The sequence below is a fragment of the Protomyctophum parallelum genome (genome assembly GCF_964188405.1).
Source record: "Protomyctophum parallelum genome assembly, chromosome: 20".
Taxonomy (NCBI): Eukaryota; Metazoa; Chordata; class Actinopteri; order Myctophiformes; family Myctophidae; genus Protomyctophum; species Protomyctophum parallelum.
Genome location: NC_139718.1, coordinates 2,015,640 through 2,034,705, shown reverse-complemented (window position 1 = coordinate 2,034,705; position 19,066 = coordinate 2,015,640). Strand labels below are relative to the sequence as shown.

At 46.9% G+C, this 19,066-nt stretch overlaps 1 protein-coding gene across 1 annotated transcript; it reads left to right on the top strand.

The window, feature by feature from the left end:
- Positions 1 to 280: 280 nt before the first annotated feature.
- rrh (retinal pigment epithelium-derived rhodopsin homolog) lies at positions 281 to 17,793 on the top strand (the record flags this gene model as incomplete). Its single annotated transcript, XM_083792477.1, has 7 exons — positions 281 to 383; positions 9,358 to 9,548; positions 9,897 to 9,996; positions 11,753 to 11,906; positions 12,899 to 13,067; positions 16,399 to 16,577; positions 17,682 to 17,793. 7 exons carry the CDS (start codon positions 281 to 283, stop codon positions 17,791 to 17,793), a joined length of 1,008 nt encoding a protein of 335 aa, XP_083648603.1.
- Positions 17,794 to 19,066: the final 1,273 nt, after the last annotated feature.

Genomic DNA, 19,066 nt, shown 5'->3' with positions numbered 1-19,066 from the left:
GAACCGTTTATCTCTAAAGAAGGTTAGTGAGAACCGTTTATCTTTAAAGAAGGTTAGTGAGAACCGTTTATCTTTAAAGAAGGTCAGTGAGAACCGTTTATCTTTAAAGAAGGTTAGTGAGAACCGTTTATCTTTAAAGAAGGTTAGTGAGAACCGTTTATCTTTAAAGAAGGTTAGTGAGAACCGTTTATCTTTAAAGAAGGTCAGTGAGAACCGTTTATCTTTAAAGAAGGTTAGTGAGAACCGTTTATCTCTAAAGAAGGTCAGTCTCAGTCAGAGAATGGGTCTGGACTCTGGAGTGAACGAGACTGTTCCGTACGGCGGGAAGAGCGCCTTCACACAGCTGGAACACAACATAGTGGCTGGATACCTCATCACCGCAGGTGAGACGTACTGTACTATATACTGTACTATACTATACTTTTTCACCTTAGAAATATTGCACGAATCAGAGCCTATGTGTCCTTTAACCTTTAACCTGATGTCGACATTTTTTTAAATGTCTTCTAAATTCTAACAGTTTTCTGAAATGCCTCATTTTTCCGTATCAGTGGTGCTCAATATTTCATGTCAAGGACCCCTATATGTATTTGGCCACAGACCCCCATCTGAAAATATGTTGTTCCAGGGACCCCCCCCCCCCCCCGGGAGCAAAGATTTGAGTTAAAAACGTTCTCTCTGAAAGAATATTTATTCAAAGATTTGTGTCACATTTTCATGATTAAAAAAAATAAATAGCAGATCTACAAGCTCGTATAGCGTGCCAGTAGATCAGCTATTTTCGGGGCGCAACCCAGCACTCTTTAGCTAGTGGAGATGCAGGTGTGTAACGACATGGATTTATAAACACATGTGTTCAACACAAAATGCTGAGTTCAAGTTCAGGAGACTTCAGGAAAAAAGCTATTCTCCTGAAGGCTGCCTTCCTTCCGGCATGGAGAGGAGAGGAGAGGAGAGGAGGGCATTTGCATTTCTTTCACCATGTAGTAAACGCTGCATTCGTGGTCTGGAGAGGGCAGTTGTTTTACAGACGGGTAAAAGGGCAGTTGTTTTACAGATGGGTAAAAGGGCAGTTGTTTTACAGACGGGTCAAAGGGCAGTTGTTTTACAGACGGTTAAAAGGGCAGTTGTTTTACAGACGGGTGAAAGGGCAGTTGTTTTTCAGACGGGTAAAAGGGGCAGTTGTTTTACAGACGGGTAAAAGGGCAGTTGTTTTACAGACGGTTAAAAGGGCAGTTGTTTTACAGACGGGTGAAAGGGCAGTTGTTTTACAGACGGGTAAAAGGGCAGTTGTTTTACAGACGGGTGAAAGGGCAGTTGTTTTACAGACGGGTAAAAGGGCAGTTGTTTTACAGACGGGTGAAAGGGGCAGTTGTTTTACAGACGGGTAAAAGGGGCAGTTGTTTTACAGACGGGTAAAAGGGCAGTTGTTTTACAGACGGTTAAAAGGGCAGTTGTTTTACAGACGGGTGAAAGGGCAGTTGTTTTACAGACGGGTAAAAGGGGCAGTTGTTTTACAGACGGGTAAAAGGGGCAGTTGTTTTACAGACGGGTATAAGGGCAGTTGTTTTACAGACGGTTAAAAGGGCAGTTGTTTTACAGATGGGTAAAAGGGCAGTTGTTTTACAGACGGGTCAAAGGGCAGTTGTTTTACAGACGGTTAAAAGGGCAGTTGTTTTACAGACGGGTGAAAGGGCAGTTGTTTTTCAGACGGGTAAAAGGGGCAGTTGTTTTACAGACGGGTAAAAGGGCAGTTGTTTTACAGACGGTTAAAAGGGCAGTTGTTTTACAGACGGGTGAAAGGGCAGTTGTTTTACAGACGGGTAAAAGGGCAGTTGTTTTACAGACGGGTGAAAGGGCAGTCGTTTTACAGACGGGTAAAAGGGCAGTTGTTTTACAGACGGGTGAAAGGGGCAGTTGTTTTACACACGGGTAAAAGGGGCAGTTGTTTTACAGACGGGTAAAAGGGCAGTTGTTTTACAGACGGTTAAAAGGGCAGTTGTTTTACAGACGGGTGAAAGGGCAGTTGTTTTACAGACGGGTAAAAGGGGCAGTTGTTTTACAGACGGGTAAAAGGGGCAGTTGTTTTACAGACGGGTATAAGGGCAGTTGTTTTACAGACGGGTAAAAGGGCAGTTGTTTTACAGACGGGAAAAAGGGCAGTTGTTTTACAGACGGGTAAAAAGGGCAGTTGCTTTACAGACAGGTAAAAAGGCAGTTGTTTTACAGACGGGTAAAAGGGCAATTGTTTTACAGACGGGTAAAAGGGCAGTTGTTTTACAGACGGGTAAAAGGGCAGTTGTTTTACAGACGGGTGAAAGGGCAGTTGTTTTACAGACGGGTAAAAGGGGCAGTTGTTTTACAGACGGGTAAAAGGGCAGTTGTTTTACAGACGGGTAAAAGGGGCAGTTGTTTTACAGACGGGTAAAAGGGCAGTTGTTTTACAGACGGGTGAAAGGGCAGTTGTTTTACAGACGGGTAAAAAGGCAGTTGTTTTACAGACGGGTAAAAGGGCAGTTGTTTTACAGACGGGTAAAAGGGCAGTTGTTTTACAGACGGGTAAAAGGGCAGTTGTTTTACAGACGGGTAAAAGGGCAGCTGTTTTACAGACGGGGTAAAAGGGCAGTTGTTTTACAGACGGGTAAAAGGGCAGTTGTTTTACAGACGGGGTAAAAGGGCAGTTGTTTTACAGACGGGTAAAAGGGCAGTTGTTTTACAGACGGGTAAAAGGGCAGTTGTTTTACAGACGGGTAAAAGGGCAGTTGTTTTACAGACGGGGTAAAAGGGCAGTTGTTTTACAGATGGGTAAAAGTGCAGTTGTTTTACAGACGGGTAAAAGGGCAGTTGTTTTACAGACGGGTAAAAGGGGCAGTTGTTTTACAGACGGGTAAAAGGGGCAGTTGTTTTACAGACGGGTAAAAGGGCAGTTGTTTTACAGACGGGTAAAAGGGCAGTTGTTTTACAGACGGGTAAAAGGGGCAGTTGTTTTACAGACGGGTAAAAGGGGCAGTTGTTTTACAGACGGGTAAAAGGGCAGTTGTTTTACAGACGGTTAAAAGGGCAGTTGTTTTACAGACGGGTGAAAGGGCAGTTGTTTTACAGACGGGTAAAAGGGGCAGTTGTTTTACAGACGGGTAAAAGGGGCAGTTGTTTTACAGACGGGTATAAGGGCAGTTGTTTTACAGACGGGTAAAAGGGCAGTTGTTTTACAGACGGGAAAAAGGGCAGTTGTTTTACAGACGGGTAAAAAGGGCAGTTGCTTTACAGACAGGTAAAAAGGCAGTTGTTTTACAGACGGGTAAAAGGGCAATTGTTTTACAGACGGGTAAAAGGGCAGTTGTTTTACAGACGGGTAAAAGGGCAGTTGTTTTACAGACGGGTGAAAGGGCAGTTGTTTTACAGACGGGTAAAAGGGGCAGTTGTTTTACAGACGGGTAAAAGGGCAGTTGTTTTACAGACGGGTAAAAGGGGCAGTTGTTTTACAGACGGGTAAAAGGGCAGTTGTTTTACAGACGGGTGAAAGGGCAGTTGTTTTACAGACGGGTAAAAAGGCAGTTGTTTTACAGACGGGTAAAAGGGCAGTTGTTTTACAGACGGGTAAAAGGGCAGTTGTTTTACAGACGGGTAAAAGGGCAGTTGTTTTACAGACGGGTAAAAGGGCAGCTGTTTTACAGACGGGGTAAAAGGGCAGTTGTTTTACAGACGGGTAAAAGGGCAGTTGTTTTACAGACGGGGTAAAAGGGCAGTTGTTTTACAGACGGGTAAAAAGGCAGTTGTTTTACAGACGGGAAAAAGGGCAGTTGTTTTACAGACGGGGTAAAAGGGCAGTTGTTTTACAGACGGGTAAAAGGGCAGTTGTTTTACAGACGGGTAAAAGGGGCAGTTGTTTTACAGACGGGTAAAACGGCAGTTGTTTTACAGACGGGTAAAAGGGCAGTTGTTTTACAGACGGGGTAAAAGGGCAGTTGTTTTACAGACGGGTAAAAGGGCAGTTGTTTTACAGACGGGTAAAAGGGCAGTTGTTTTACAGACGGGTAAAAGGGCAGTTGTTTTACAGACGGGTAAAAGGGCAGTTGTTTTACAGACGGGTAAAAGGGCAGTTGTTTTACAGACGGGTAAAAGTGGCAGTTGTTTTACAGACGGGTGAAAGGGCAGGGTCTATGTCTATGTGCGCACGTTCCTGTACAATACAGTAGCTCTCTATATTGTGATAGGATTAGCCTCAGATTTAGACTCTCGTTGAGGTATTTTTCGATTCTGACATCATCTCTCTACGAGAGTCTAAAGACTTCATTACTCATGGGCTTTAAATGTTTGGCTCGCGGCCCCATAATCGCTCTTAGCGTCAGAATCTAAGGTGCTTACGTTGTTGCACCACTGCTCAGCTCGGCCTACGCCCTGCGTCTGAAAGTCTACGGTGCGTTGTTTTCAATTAAAAAAAGGTGTTTTGATCCACTCGGTCTCGGAATCTGGCATCCATCTTGGATTGCACTACATTGTAAATGCGCGACAGAAGAACATTGGCCGCTAGGGGGGCGTTTTTATTTAAGGTCGCGCCAGGCTATAGTTCAATATAGACTATAGACCTATAGACCCAATATGTCTTTGTGAAACCCAGCCATTAGTATTATTGCCATCACCTGGGTGGGCCAGCCATTAGTATTATTGCCATCACCTGGGTGGGCCAGCCATTAGTATTATTGCCATCACCTGGGTGGGCCAGTCATTAGTATTATTGCCATCACCTGGGTGGGCCAGTCATTAGTATTATTGCCATCACCTGGGTGGGCCAGTCATTAGTAGTATTGCCATCACCTGGGTGGGCCAGTCATTAGTAGTATTGCCATCACCTGGGTGGGCCAGCCATTAGTATTATTGCCATCACCTGGGTGGGCCAGTCATTAGTATTATTGCCATCACCTGGGTGGGCCAGTCATTAGTAGTATTGCCATCACCTGGGTGGGCCAGTCGTTAGTATTATTGCCATCACCTGGGTGGGCCAGTCATTAGTATTATTGCCATCACCTGGGTGGGCCAGTCATTAGTATTATTGCCATCACCTGGGTGGGCCAGTCATTAGTATTATTGCCATCACCTGGGTGGGCCAGTCATTAGTATTATTGCCATCACCTGGGTGGGCCAGTCGTGTAACTTTCCCGACGTTAAGCCGTGTAAATGTTCAACAACGACATCTATGATGTGTGGAAAGCTTGACCTGCATAGTGGACGGTTAAACTATTTGGATTGACCTGCATAGTGGACGGTTAAACTATTTGGATTGACCTGCATAGTGGACGGTTAAACTATTTGGATTGACCTGCATAGTGGACGGTTAAACTATTTGGATTGACCTGCATAGTGGACGGTTAAACTATTTGGATTGGCATTTTCAGCTTTTGCCTTTTTGAGGGGCGCTATCCCCTCCTATATACAGGTTTAACGTTTGTGACGACGAAGGGGAAATGTACGTCATAATTTGTTTATTGTTAATGGCGTTTAATGTTTGTGTTTGTTTTACATCACCATTACATCACCTAATCAACATGAGTTAGACTTTAATATATGAATGGTTTACTTTCATTTTCATGTTTAAAAGACAGTTGTGTTACATGATCAGGTTTAGAACTGAAAAGGTGCTGAAGCCAAAGATTATTTAGCCTAACCTAACGGCGGGGATCCACCGGGCGCGTTGCGTCTCCGTCGCGTGCGTCAAAAAACGAACCGGGGCAATTTTAACGCAGTCACACAACGCAACGCACCGCGAGCAGTGGAGCCAGCCTTCATTGATTAAAAAGGGAACATTCCCTGGCGGAGACGCGACGCTGACGCGCCCGGAGGAGCCCCGGTGTTATATAGGCAAAATAATTAGCGGCCCCTCACTTCACACGGGTGTGATCTTTTTTCCTTTGTTCAGCCAGAAACATTGTGCCTTTTTACCTCCTTATGATGATTTCCTGTTCGTCCATAAATCCATAGACCCCAACGTAGCCACAATGAAGTAATAAATATAGCAATAGAGTTCAAGGGGTGCAGATGAAGAACAGCTGCACTATTTGGCGTCGTTAAGGCGTGCATGGCAACAGTTTGTGTCGCGTGTGATTTCACACCAGAATATTATATAAGATGATGCACCGTGTTGAAAATGACTGTAGACGTCGAGAGAGAGAAGAGAGCGACAGACAGACAGACAGACCTACAGACAGACAGACAGACAGACAGACAGACAGACAGACAGACAGACAGACAGACAGACAGACAGACAGACAGACAGAGTGATGTTGTCTTGGACCGTTTCCAAAGCAGGAGGACCAAAGCGAGCCCGTCATGCTGCTGTAGCAGTGAGGAACAATCTGTATTCTTTTGGAGGCTATGATGGAGGGACCTTCAACAACATAGGACAGATGGATGTCCATGTCTTCAACACAGTGTCTTTATGCTGGAAGAAGTTACCTCCAGTAGAACCAGGAAGAGGAGACGGTCACCTTGAGGTTCCATCCAGGCGCTACGGCCACACAGCTGTGTTGGTTGAAGATACAGTCTACATCTGGGGAGGCCATCCTTACTGCAATGTGCTTTATGCATTTGATGTTGACTCCCACAGATGGTTCCAACCCAGGGTTTCTGGGACTGTTCCAGAGGAGAGGAGCTTCCACTCAGCCTGTGTGTTGGAGAAGGTCATGTTTATCCATGGAGGACACACCAAGCTGACTGGATACACTAATGACATGTACACATTGGACACCAGCACAATTGTCTGGACTTTAATTAACACCAGAGGAACTCCACCTCCTGCTACACACCGTCACTCTGCCACCGTCATCGGGACAAAGATGTTTGTATTCGGGGGCTGGAGGGAGGATCAGTACTACAACACCATCAGAGTGTTTGACACAAAGACAAACGCCTGGCTGGACACACCTTCTGCACAACTTCTACCAGAACGACGCTGGAGTCATTCAGCATTTATCTACAATGGACAGCTGTACATATTTGGTGGCTGGAACGCTAAGCAGAACTTCAATGATGTGTGGACATTCAGTCCAGAGACCTTCTCCTGGAAGAAGGTTGAGCCCAAGGGGAAAGGACCATGTCCAATGCATGGTATGTGCAGTTGCATTGTGGGAGATCGCATCATCCTCTTTGGAGGATACAAAGGAGATCACACTATCTCTGATGAGCTGTTCATCTTAGACTTGAGTCCTCATCTTAAGACGTTATGTAAGCTAGAAGTTATTCAGTACGCTCTGGACCAATCAGAACTCCCACACAACATCAGGTGGGAACTGGCAGCCATGGCAACCAACAACAACAGATGACAACAGCAATAACAGCCGAGACCACATTCCAGACGAAGGAACAGCAGAAAGATCAAGAAATGATGGATCAACATCTCATCCCACCTGATGGTGAGCCACCTCTCAGCATCTCTTACTGAGATTCAAACCTCAGGAGACTCCTTCTCTCCAGACAGGCTCTCTAACCATTCAGCTAGGCATCAAACAATGACAATTGTTCCGTCCAACACAATGCGGTGGAAACACAAACCTGTGTCTGTATGTTCCAAACTGAACCCGGTGGAACTCTCCTTATTGTATATTTATTTATATGATCCTTTTTTATTTAAAGGACCAAGCAGTCCTGAAAGGACTTCGTCCTTTATTGTTATTGTTAAAAAATTGCAGTTTTGGCTGAACCGTGCAGTCGGTTTTAGCGAAACTTTAAAAAGAAAAGAAAAAAAAGATTATATCTGCCTACAGAAAAAACAAAATTCTTAAAAACTATCTGGTACACAGCAAGCTAAAAGGAATCAACACACCAGCACGACAGAGACCAGAATACTTCAAACCCAAACAAATAGTTACAAATAGAACTACAAAACACATGTTGGAGATTAAACAACAGCCAGCACCAGCAACTGTGTTTATTTAATCACATGTGAAAAATGTGGCTTAGTCGCAGAAACGGGTAAAACAATAGCTACAAGGCTGAGACAACACAGATACAATATTAACAATGCAAAAAAGACAACTACAAGGAGTGTTCAACATTACATGGCACATGGCATTGAAGCTCTAAAAGTATCTGGACTTCAACACAATCCCAACTGGACAGTAGGACAAAGACGTTTTAATGAAAAACAGTGGAATAAGAACCTCAACACGGATTTTCCTGGAGGTTTGCCAAAATATTAGACAAGTTGTTTTGATTTTGTACCAAATCGCCACAGTCATATACATGCTAAACACAGCCAACAATCAATGGAAATCAGACTTTGAATATAGGGGACAAATTAGCACATTCCACACCAAGCCAACCTGGGCCACGAAGCAAGAGGTGTCACTGACACCCAATGGGCCATTAGACACCGGGCCCAGGAAACAAAAGAGAAACTCATGACAGGGACACCTTGAAATATAAATGTTAATTAGAAGAGCCTGGGTTTTTTTTCTGTTTTAAATGGAAACAGTCAAAACTCAAACAACAAAAAAATATCTAGTTTTAAAGAATAGACCAAATATGTGAACCTAAATCCCAACGCTAAACCTAAACCTCACAGGAAGCCACGAGCTAGTCATAAAACCTGCCACTGGCTAATTGAGGAGCCATGGGGTGAATTAACCCTAAACAAAGCCCAATAAGGCTAAATAAACAAATCCTAAAACAATAGGGTAAACTTAAACTGAGTGGTTAGATCAGGCTTCCTTCAGATACATGGCGAATGCACTCATTCCTTGCATTGTACATACAGTACATATGTAAGTACAATGCACTGAAGTCCCACTCACTGCCTTGCTCTCTCCCACAATGTTAATGTTAAGTTACACCTATTTTATGTAAATAACATGGTAAAATGTGCAGCATTGGGAGGTAAAGGGGAGACACTTTAATTGTGAAGGGACGACAGGATGAGGAGAGGTGTTGTTGCTAATTGTCGAGAGTAATGGCTGCGTGTGATATTGAACAGTCTTTGAACAGATATTGAAGTATATCGGGGCCTCATATTTGGTCTTGAAACGGGCCTCCAGATTCCTAAGGCCGCCCCTGCTAGTCCCCATATATGGGGGACAAGGGGAGAGCAACGGACTTGAACTCATGCTTCCTTCATGCCTGAGTGTCCAAGTTGCTCCTTTACACCTGACAGGGGGGAGTTTCCCAGGTTGGACGTAGCGCGTGGAAGGAACACGTTATTCCAACCAGTTCCTTTCCCCTCCATCAGGCGCCCCGGCTGGCCAGGGGGAGGCAGTTTAGAGACCAGGATTACTGCATGTTTTTTGTGAGGGTATACCTACCTAATTCTGCAAACTGTTAATAAATATTTCAATCAATCAATGGATCAATCAATCTCCCTGTGTTCAGGCATCGTCAGTCTAGCCAGCAACATCGTGGTGCTGCTGATGTTCGTGAAGTTCAAGGAGTTGCGGACGGCCACCAACGCCATCATCATCAACCTGGCGTTGACGGATGTGGGCGTGGCAGGGATCGGTTACCCCATGTCGGCCGCCTCCGACCTGCACGGGAGCTGGAAGTTTGGATATGCCGGCTGTCAGGTGGGTGTGGTCAGGTGGGTGTGGTCAGGTGGGTGGGTGTGGTCATGTGGGTGTGGTCAGGTGGGTGGGTGTGGTCATGTGGGTGTGGTCAGGTGGGTGGGTGTGGTCATGTGGGTGTGGTCAGGTGGGTGGGTGTGGTCAGGTGGGTGTCGACGTGAGGAGGAGGAGGGGCCAATGTGCTCGTTCACCCATTAACACAATCAGCGCCGGGATTTATTTCAAAATAGGAGTTTGACAGCTCTGAACACCGTCCTCACACTGACTGTGCTGTGCATGTTGTTTTGTAGATCTATACGCAGCTCTGAACACCGTCCTCACACTGACTGTGCTGTGCATGTTGTTTTGTAGATCTACGCAGCTCTGAACATCTTCTTCGGGATGGCCAGCATCGGCCTGCTGACCGTGGTGGCCATCGACCGCTACCTCTCCATCTGCAGGCCAGACATAGGTACTGCACTGACCACTGTCTGTCCACCTAGAGGCCAGACATAGGTACTGCACTGACCGCTACCTGTCCACCTAGAGGCCAGACATAGGTACTGCACTGACCGCTGTCTGTCTGTCCACCTAGAGGCCAGACATAGGTACTGCACTGACCGCTGTCTGTCCACCTAGAGGCCAGACATAGGTACTGCACTGACCGCTGTCTGTCCACCTAGAGGCCAGACATAGGTACTGCACTGACCGCTGTCTGTCCACCTAGAGGCCAGACATAGGTACTGCACTGACCGCTGTCTGTCCACCTAGAGGCCAGACATAGGTACTGCACTGACCGCTGTCTGTCTGTCCACCTAGAGGCCAGACTTAGGTACTGCACTGACCGCTGTCTGTCCACCTAGAGGCCAGACATAGGTACTGCACTGACCGCTGTCTGTCTGTCCACCTAGAGGCCAGACATAGGTACTGCACTGACCGCTACCTGTCCACCTAGAGGCCAGACATAGGTACTGCACTGACCGCTGTCTGTCTGTCCACCTAGAGGCCAGACATAGGTACTGCACTGACCGCTGTCTGTCCACCTAGAGGCCAGACATAGGTACTGCACTGACCGCTGTCTGTCCACCTAGAGGCCAGACATAGGTACTGCACTGACCGCTGTCTGTCCACCTAGAGGCCAGACATAGGTACTGCACTGACCGCTGTCTGTCTGTCCACCTAGAGGCCAGACATAGGTACTGCACTGACCGCTGTCTGTCCACCTAGAGGCCAGACATAGGTACTGCACTGACCGCTGTCTGTCCACCTAGAGGCCAGACATAGGTACTGCACTGACCGCTGTCTGTCTGTCCACCTAGAGGCCAGACATAGGTACTGCACTGACCGCTGTCTGTCTGTCCACCTAGAGGCCAGACATAGGTACTGCACTGACCGCTGTCTGTCCACCTAGAGGCCAGACATAGGTACTGCACTGACCGCTGTCTGTCCACCTAGAGGCCAGACATAGGTACTGCACTGACCGCTATATATGGACACAATATGGACCTCATCAGAATTCACACCCTGAGACGTCCCCGACCAAACTGTGTCTGTAATGAATTGTATTTTATAAAAAGAGGCCCAGCCACGCCCCTTTTCTAGACGGACCGCTTTGAGCTGACCGCTACCTTAACACAAAGTTTACATACGACGTATGAGGCCGTCATAAGGATTAGAAACGATCGTAGCCTTGAACGTGTCTGTACGTCCTGTACGCATCCTCAATGATACGGGGCGAGATAAGAATATCCAGAATTTTTCCTTTTTTTTTTGTTTGGCATTTCGCTTTTCGCTTGCCTTACGCTAACGCTCTGTGCAATTATTAGCTTGCCGTTGACTCCCATGTTAGCGCGGCGGAAAGAATGACTCGTATCTCCTAATCCAGGGCGCTCTCCGTGGTGATGAATGGATCGATATGCTGGCGCTTCATTTCTGCTCCTCATCCGTCTCTCTCTCCCGCAAAATATGAACGCTTTTTGGATCATATATCGTATAAATTAAAAGGATCGGGATGTTAGGTCAACTCTGTCAAGTCAACTTTTTTAGGAAAGTGTTTCCGGTTCATGGCTTTCAGAGTAAAAGCGATCAGACAACTCCGGCACCCCAGAGCTCCTATTTTGATGCACTTCCGGCACTAAACGTCCCTGTAAAGCCTACATGTTGTAAATGTGAACATTCCAGGTGAGAAGATGAGCGCCAACCTTCGTGTCCTCATGTTGTTATTCCAGGTGAGAAGATGAGCGTGCGCTCCTACGCGCTGCTCATCGCGTCGGCGTGGGTCAACGCCGTGTTCTGGTCGGCCATGCCCGTGGTCGGCTGGGCGGGATACGCCCCCGACCCAACCGGAGCGACCTGCACCATCGACTGGAGGAACAACGATATGTGAGTTATTGATATCGCTATTGTTATTGTTATTAGTAGTAGTAGTAGTAGTAGTAGTAGTAGTAACAGTAGTAGCAGCAGTAGCAGTAGTAGTAGTAGCTTGCAACCAAAGGTCGCAGTTCCATCCATCTTCAACCGCTTATCCGTAGTCTGGTCGCTCCACCAGAGTGCTCCAGACTTCCCTCTCCAGAGTCCAGAGCAACATTAGTGACTTCCTTCCTTAGTGGTTCCCGAGACGTTCCAAGGCCAATGAGTTGATGTGTTTCCTCCAACTGCGCTTTGGTCTGCCCCGGGGTCTCCTCCCAGTGGGACGTGATCCTTGGTCTGCCCCGGGGTCTCCTCCCAGTGGGACGTGATCCTTGGTCTGCCCCGGGGTCTCCTCCCAGTGGGACGTGGTCCTTGGTCTGCCCCGGGGTCTCCTCCCAGTGGGACGTGGTCCTTGGTCTGCCCCGGGGTCTCCTCTCAGTGGGACGTGATCCTTGGTCTGCCCCGGGGTCTCCTCCCAGTGGGACGTGGTCCTTGGTCTGCCCCGGGGTCTCCTCCCAGTGGGACGTGATCCTTGGTCTGCCCCGGGGTCTCCTCCCAGTGGGACGTGGTCCTTGGTCTGCCCCGGGGTCTCCTCCCAGTGGGACGTGGTCCTTGGTCTGCCCCGGGGTCTCCTCCCAGTGGGACGTGGTCCTTGGTCTGTCCCGGGGTCTCCTCCCAGTGGGACGTGGTCCTTGGTCTGCCCCGGGGTCTCCTCCCAGTGGGACGTGGTCCTTGGTCTGCCCCGGGGTCTCCTCCCAGTGGGACGTGCGTTGAGGACCTCCCTAGGGAGGCGCCCGAGAGGCATCCTAACCAGATGCCCGAACCTACTACTGATCCCCGATCACTACTACTGTAATCCACAGGTCCTTCATCAGCTACACCATGGCGGTGATAGTGTGGTTGTGTGTTCCAGGTCATTTATCAGTTACACCATGGTGGTGATAGTGTGGTTTCTGTTCTTACAGGTCATTTATCAGCTACACCATGGCGGTGATCGCGGTGAACTTCGTGGTCCCTCTGGGCGTGATGTTCTACTGCTACTACAACGTCTCCGTGACCATGAAGCGCTTCAGAGCCTCCAACTGTCTGGACACGCTCAACATGGACTGGTCCGACCAGATGGACGTCACCAAGGTAGGACACTAGGACAGGCTCACCTGGTCTGGCCAGATGGACGTCACAAAGGTAGGACAGGCTCACCTGGTCCGACCAGATGGACGTCACCAAGGTAGGACAGGCTCACCTGGTCTGACCAGATGGACGTCACCAAGGTAGGACAGGCTCACCTGGTCCGACCAGATGGACGTCACCAAGGTAGGACAGGCTCACCTGGTCCGACCAGATGGACGTCACCAAGGTAGGACAGGCTCACCTGGTCTGGCCAGATGGACGTCACCAAGGTAGGACAGGCTCACCTGGTCTGACCAGATGGACGTCACCAAGGTAGGACAGGCTCACCTGGTCTGACCAGATGGACGTCACCAAGGTAGGACAGGCTCACCTGGTCTGACCAGGTGGACGAGGCAAGGCCCTTTCAACTATGTGAAAACCATTCAAGAGGCTATATATATATATATATATATATATATATATATATGACTACAATTAAAATCTAGGGATGCACCGAAAGGGACATTCTTGGCCGAAACCGAATACAGAATATCCGAATATGATTAATACTATATATATATTTTTCCTACCATTGCCGTCATGGCCGTACCTTAAAGCTACCTGATTTATGGCAAAAGAAATACAGAATATCCGAATATGATTAATATTATATTTTTTTTCCCCTACCATTGCTGTCATGGCCATACCTTAAAGCTACCTGATTTATGGCAAAATAAATGGTTATGGCAAAACTTAACTCAAATAATAATCACTATTAGGCCTATGGGTCCATAAAACATTTATTCTGTCACGGTAGCAGAATGTCTGAACCAGGGGGGCAGTCATTCAGATATTTTGTGAAGCCACTAAGGAAATCTGGATTTCCTGAAAGTTCATATAATGGCCTGTTGTGGCGCTGTCATTGGGCCCAAAAAACCCCATAGCCCCATAGAAGTCCATGGATTTGGGCCCAACTTCACCTAGACTGTATAACCTTAATAAACATGGTCATGAATACTTTCTGCTTCCAGTCACTAGTTTAAAGTCTCATTTCTAATGTCATAATATTCTTTTTGGAAAATTATGGTCCCATTTATAAAAAAAATTACCATAAAGTCGCGCATGTTCTGAGGGGCGTGGCTACCGTTACAGTCTATGATCGGGATTCCCCTCTCACTCGAGTCAAAATAAAAACCAACAAAGAAGAAGGGGGGAAGTCCCGCCTCGTTGTCTGGGCCAGCCAATGGGCCAGCTGGGCCCAAACAGATCTAGAAAGATGGCGACTTACAATTCAAGGACTGACAGGCTTCATTTTACGTTCATGTTAGACCCGGGGAACGCTTTGTCCATATTTTTGACAGTCTATGGTCTGAACCCAAAATGCAGAGCTACAAGCAAAGTAATTTCAAAAACTGGTTTATTAAAGCAGAATGGCAGGTTAGCTTACAAATCAGAAGTAAGCAAGCAAGCATTATACCACAGGTCGTTTTGAGGAAGCAATCTGATTGGTTGAAACAGCCTTCTAGCCGGTGGTTAAACCAGCACCATTCACCACCTAATCAAAACAAAGAATTCAGCCGCTCTATTCTCCCAGAGCGCTAGCAAACATCTCCTCCTCTGTCTCCAGATGTCCATAGTGATGATCCTCATGTTCCTGGTCTCCTGGTCTCCTCTGTAACATCTCCTCCTCTGTCTCCAGATGTCCATAGTGATGATCCTCATGTTCCTGGTGGCCTGGTCTCCTCTGTAACATCTCCTCCTCTGTCTCCAGATGTCCATAGTGATGATCCTCATGTTCCTGGTGGCCTGGTCTCCTCTGTAACATCTCCTCCTCTGTCTCCAGATGTCCATAGTGATGATCCTCATGTTCCTGGTCTCCTGGTCTCCTCTGTAACATCTCCTCCTCTGTCTCCAGATGTCCATAGTGATGATCCTCATGTTCCTGGTCTCCTGGTCTCCTCTGTAACATCTCCTCCTCTGTCCTCAGATGTCCATAGTGATGATCCTCATGTTCCTGGTGGCCTGGTCTCCTCTGTAACATCTCCTCCTCTGTCCTCAGATGTCCATAGTGATGATCCTCATGTTCCTGGTCTCCTGGTCTCCTCTGTAACATCTCCTCCTCTGTCTCCAGATGTCCATAGTGATGATCCTCATGTTCCTGGTGGCCTGGTCTCCTCTGTAACATCTCCTCCTCTGTCTCCAGATGTCCATAGTGATGATCCTCATGTTCCTGGTGGCCTGGTCTCCTCTGTAACATCTCCTCCTCTGTCCTCAGATGTCCATAGTGATGATCCTCATGTTCCTGGTCTCCTGGTCTCCTCTGTAACATCTCCTCCTCTGTCTCCAGATGTCCATAGTGATGATCCTCATGTTCCTGGTGGCCTGGTCTCCTCTGTAACATCTCCTCCTCTGTCTCCAGATGTCCATAGTGATGATCCTCATGTTCCTGGTGGCCTGGTCTCCTCTGTAACATCTCCTCCTCTGTCTCCAGATGTCCATAGTGATGATCCTCATGTTCCTGGTCTCCTGGTCTCCTCTGTAACATCTCCTCCTCTGTCCTCAGATGTCCATAGTGATGATCCTCATGTTCCTGGTGGCCTGGTCTCCTCTGTAACATCTCCTCCTCTGTCCTCAGATGTCCATCGTGATGATCCTCATGTTCCTGGTCTCCTGGTCTCCTCTGTAACATCTCCTCCTCTGTCCTCAGATGTCCATAGTGATGATCCTCATGTTCCTGGTCTCCTGGTCTCCTCTGTAACATCTCCTCCTCTGTCCTCAGATGTCTATAGTGATGATCCTCATGTTCCTGGTGGCCTGGTCTCCTCTGTAACATCTCCTCCTCTGTCCTCAGATGTCCATAGTGATGATCCTCATGTTCCTGGTGGCCTGGTCTCCTCTGTAACATCTCCTCCTCTGTCTCCAGATGTCTATAGTGATGATCCTCATGTTCCTGGTGGCCTGGTCTCCTCTGTAACATCTCCTCCTCTGTCCTCAGATGTCCATAGTGATGATCCTCATGTTCCTGGTGGCCTGGTCTCCTCTGTAACATCTCCTCCTCTGTCCTCAGATGTCCATAGTGATGATCCTCATGTTCCTGGTGGCCTGGTCTCCTCTGTAACATCTCCTCCTCTGTCTCCAGATGTCCATAGTGATGATCCTCATGTTCCTGGTGGCCTGGTCTCCTCTGTAACATCTCCTCCTCTGTCTCCAGATGTCCATCGTGATGATCCTCATGTTCCTGGTGGCCTGGTCTCCTCTGTAACATCTCCTCCTCTGTCTCCAGATGTCCATAGTGATGATCCTCATGTTCCTGGTCTCCTGGTCTCCTCTGTAACATCTCCTCCTCTGTCTCCAGATGTCCATAGTGATGATCCTCATGTTCCTGGTGGCCTGGTCTCCGTACTCCATCGTGTGTCTGTGGGCGTCGTTCGGCGACCCCAAGACCATCCCCGCCCCCATGGCCATCATCGCCCCGCTATTCGCCAAGTCCTCCACCTTCTACAACCCCTGCATCTACGTGGTAGCCAATAAGAAGTGAGTGTCTATTAACCTGCATCTACATGGTAGCCAATAAGAAGTGAGTGTCTATTAACCTGCATCTACATGGTAGCCAATAAGAAGTGAGTGTCTATTAACCTGCATCTACGTGGTAGCCAATAAGAAGTGAGTGTCTATTAACCTGCATCTACATGGTAGCCAATAAGAAGTGAGTGTCTATTAACCTGCATCTACATGGTAGCCAATAAGAAGTGAGTGTCTATGTGGTAGCCAATAAGAAGTGAGTGTCTATTAACCTGCATCTACATGGTAGCCAATAAGAAGTGAGTGTCTATGTGGTAGCCAATAAGAAGTGAGTGTCTATGTGGTAGCCAATAAGAAGTGAGTGTCTATGTGGTAGCCAATAAGAAGTGAGTCTCTATGTGGTAGCCAATAAGAAGTGAGTGTCTATGTGGTAGCCAATAAGAAGTGAGTGTCTATGTGGTAGCCAATAAGAAGTGAGTGTCTATGTGGTAGCCAATAAGAAGTGAGTGTCTACGTGGTAGCCAATAAGAAGTGAGTGTCTATGTGGTAGCCAATAAGAAGTGAGTGTCTATGTGGTAGCCAATAAGAAGTGTCTATAAGCTGCATCTACGTGTATATACGTAGATTCCGGCATTACGCGGAACCGGGGGCTTCCACTCGCCAGACCAACGCGCAACCCGCCGTGCCAATTAGGGATGAGCCCGATGGGGCGGGGTCTTGACTGACTGGGGGCGACATAATGGTTTCTCCACCAGGTAGCAACGACGTGAAGGTTTTCACTGTGCATACCATATAGATATTAAAAAAATAGTTTGTTGGAGCAAAGTGTGTTGACGGAGGGGCGGAAGAATTTACACGTGGGGAGGAGGAGGTACGCCAGAAGTGTGGAAGGCACGTGACGTCACACTGCCACTCAAGTGATTACTGGCCAATCACAGCGCGGGACTTATCAAACCGAACATGCACTCATGCTTCCGCGGTGCTTCGCAAGGATCTCGGGAAAAAATTGCCCCCCCCTTTAGCACATATGCTCCAGAGCTGGAAAGGGCGTCTATGTTTATATATCTATATATGGTGCATACGTGGAAGCTCATGGCGTTTTCCCATCCTTGGCAGGTTCAGGAGGGCCATCACAGGAATGCTCCGATGCCAATCCAGACAGCGAATCACCATCAACAACCAGGTTCCCATGACGACCACTTCATCCCAGCTTCCCCTGAACCAATGAGCAAAGACTGTAGCCTACACGCCTCCGAATGTCACGATCAGTACATCTCTGCTGTCGGGAGGAAAACCTCACAACTCCAAAATGTTCATTTTTCAGGAAATGATAAAATATACACTTTTCAGGAAAACCTTAACCTTTTAAGAACACCTTATATGTTTTAAAACAAAGCAATACTGCTTCATCAAAGTTGGTGTGGTGACCTTATATATTGTCATTTACTTCCATGAGAGGGGGAGAGGTGGTGGAGTTAGTTGCTTAATAGCAGACATTTTGAGGGTCCAATGGAGTTAAGAGGTTTTGTCCAAAGCACTTTTTACTACTTTCCATTGGTTCAATATTTTCGAAACAACACACAGACGTAAAGGGTGTTCAGTAGCACTGATTTATGAAACAACACACAGACGTAAAGGGTGTTCAATAGCACTGATTTATGGAAGAACACACAGACGTAAAGGGTGTTCAATAGCACTGATTTATGGAAGAACACACAGACGTAAAGGGTGTTCAATAGCACTGATTTATGGAACAACACACAGACGTAAAGGGTGTTCAATAGCACTGATTTATGGAACAACACACAGACGTAAAGGGTGTTCAACAGCACTGATTTATCGAACAACACACAGACGAAAAGGGTGTTCAATAGCACTGATTCATGCCAAAAAAATAATCAAAAACCTTAAAAATGGAGTTATGAGGTTTCTTCCCGACAGCAACGTTATCCAACCTAAAGCCCAAACCACACCATTGGTGTGGTTTACCTTAACCCATTCAGTACGGGAACCCCTTTTGGTGTTTTAAGCATTATGTTCTACTTTAGCTATTGAAAAATAGCAGATCTACAGTGCCGCGCTAGGAGCTTGTAAATCTGCTATTTAAAAAAAAATGTGGTGCGAACCTTTGAATATATATTCTTTCAGAGCGAACGTTTTTAACTCAAATCTATGAACAAAACAAAACAAAATGTAAAGATCAATTAAAAGCAAGGGTGTTTAGAAGTGGGTCTTGTACATACAAACATACAGTATAGGTTTTTCAGAAAACTGTTAGGATTTAGAAGCAATTTTTGTTTAGAATCGAACTCAGGTCAAAATGCGTTTACCTGACCCTTTGGTGTGGTTTGGGATTAATAGCCCTCGCAAACCTATACTTCAATGAAAACATCTGTTTGTTTTGTGTTTCTGTCTGTTCAACTTCATATCTCGAAAGGTTTATTTTATTTTCTATTTTTTTAATGTCATGCAATAAGGGGGACTTTCCTGGCCAAAGTTTT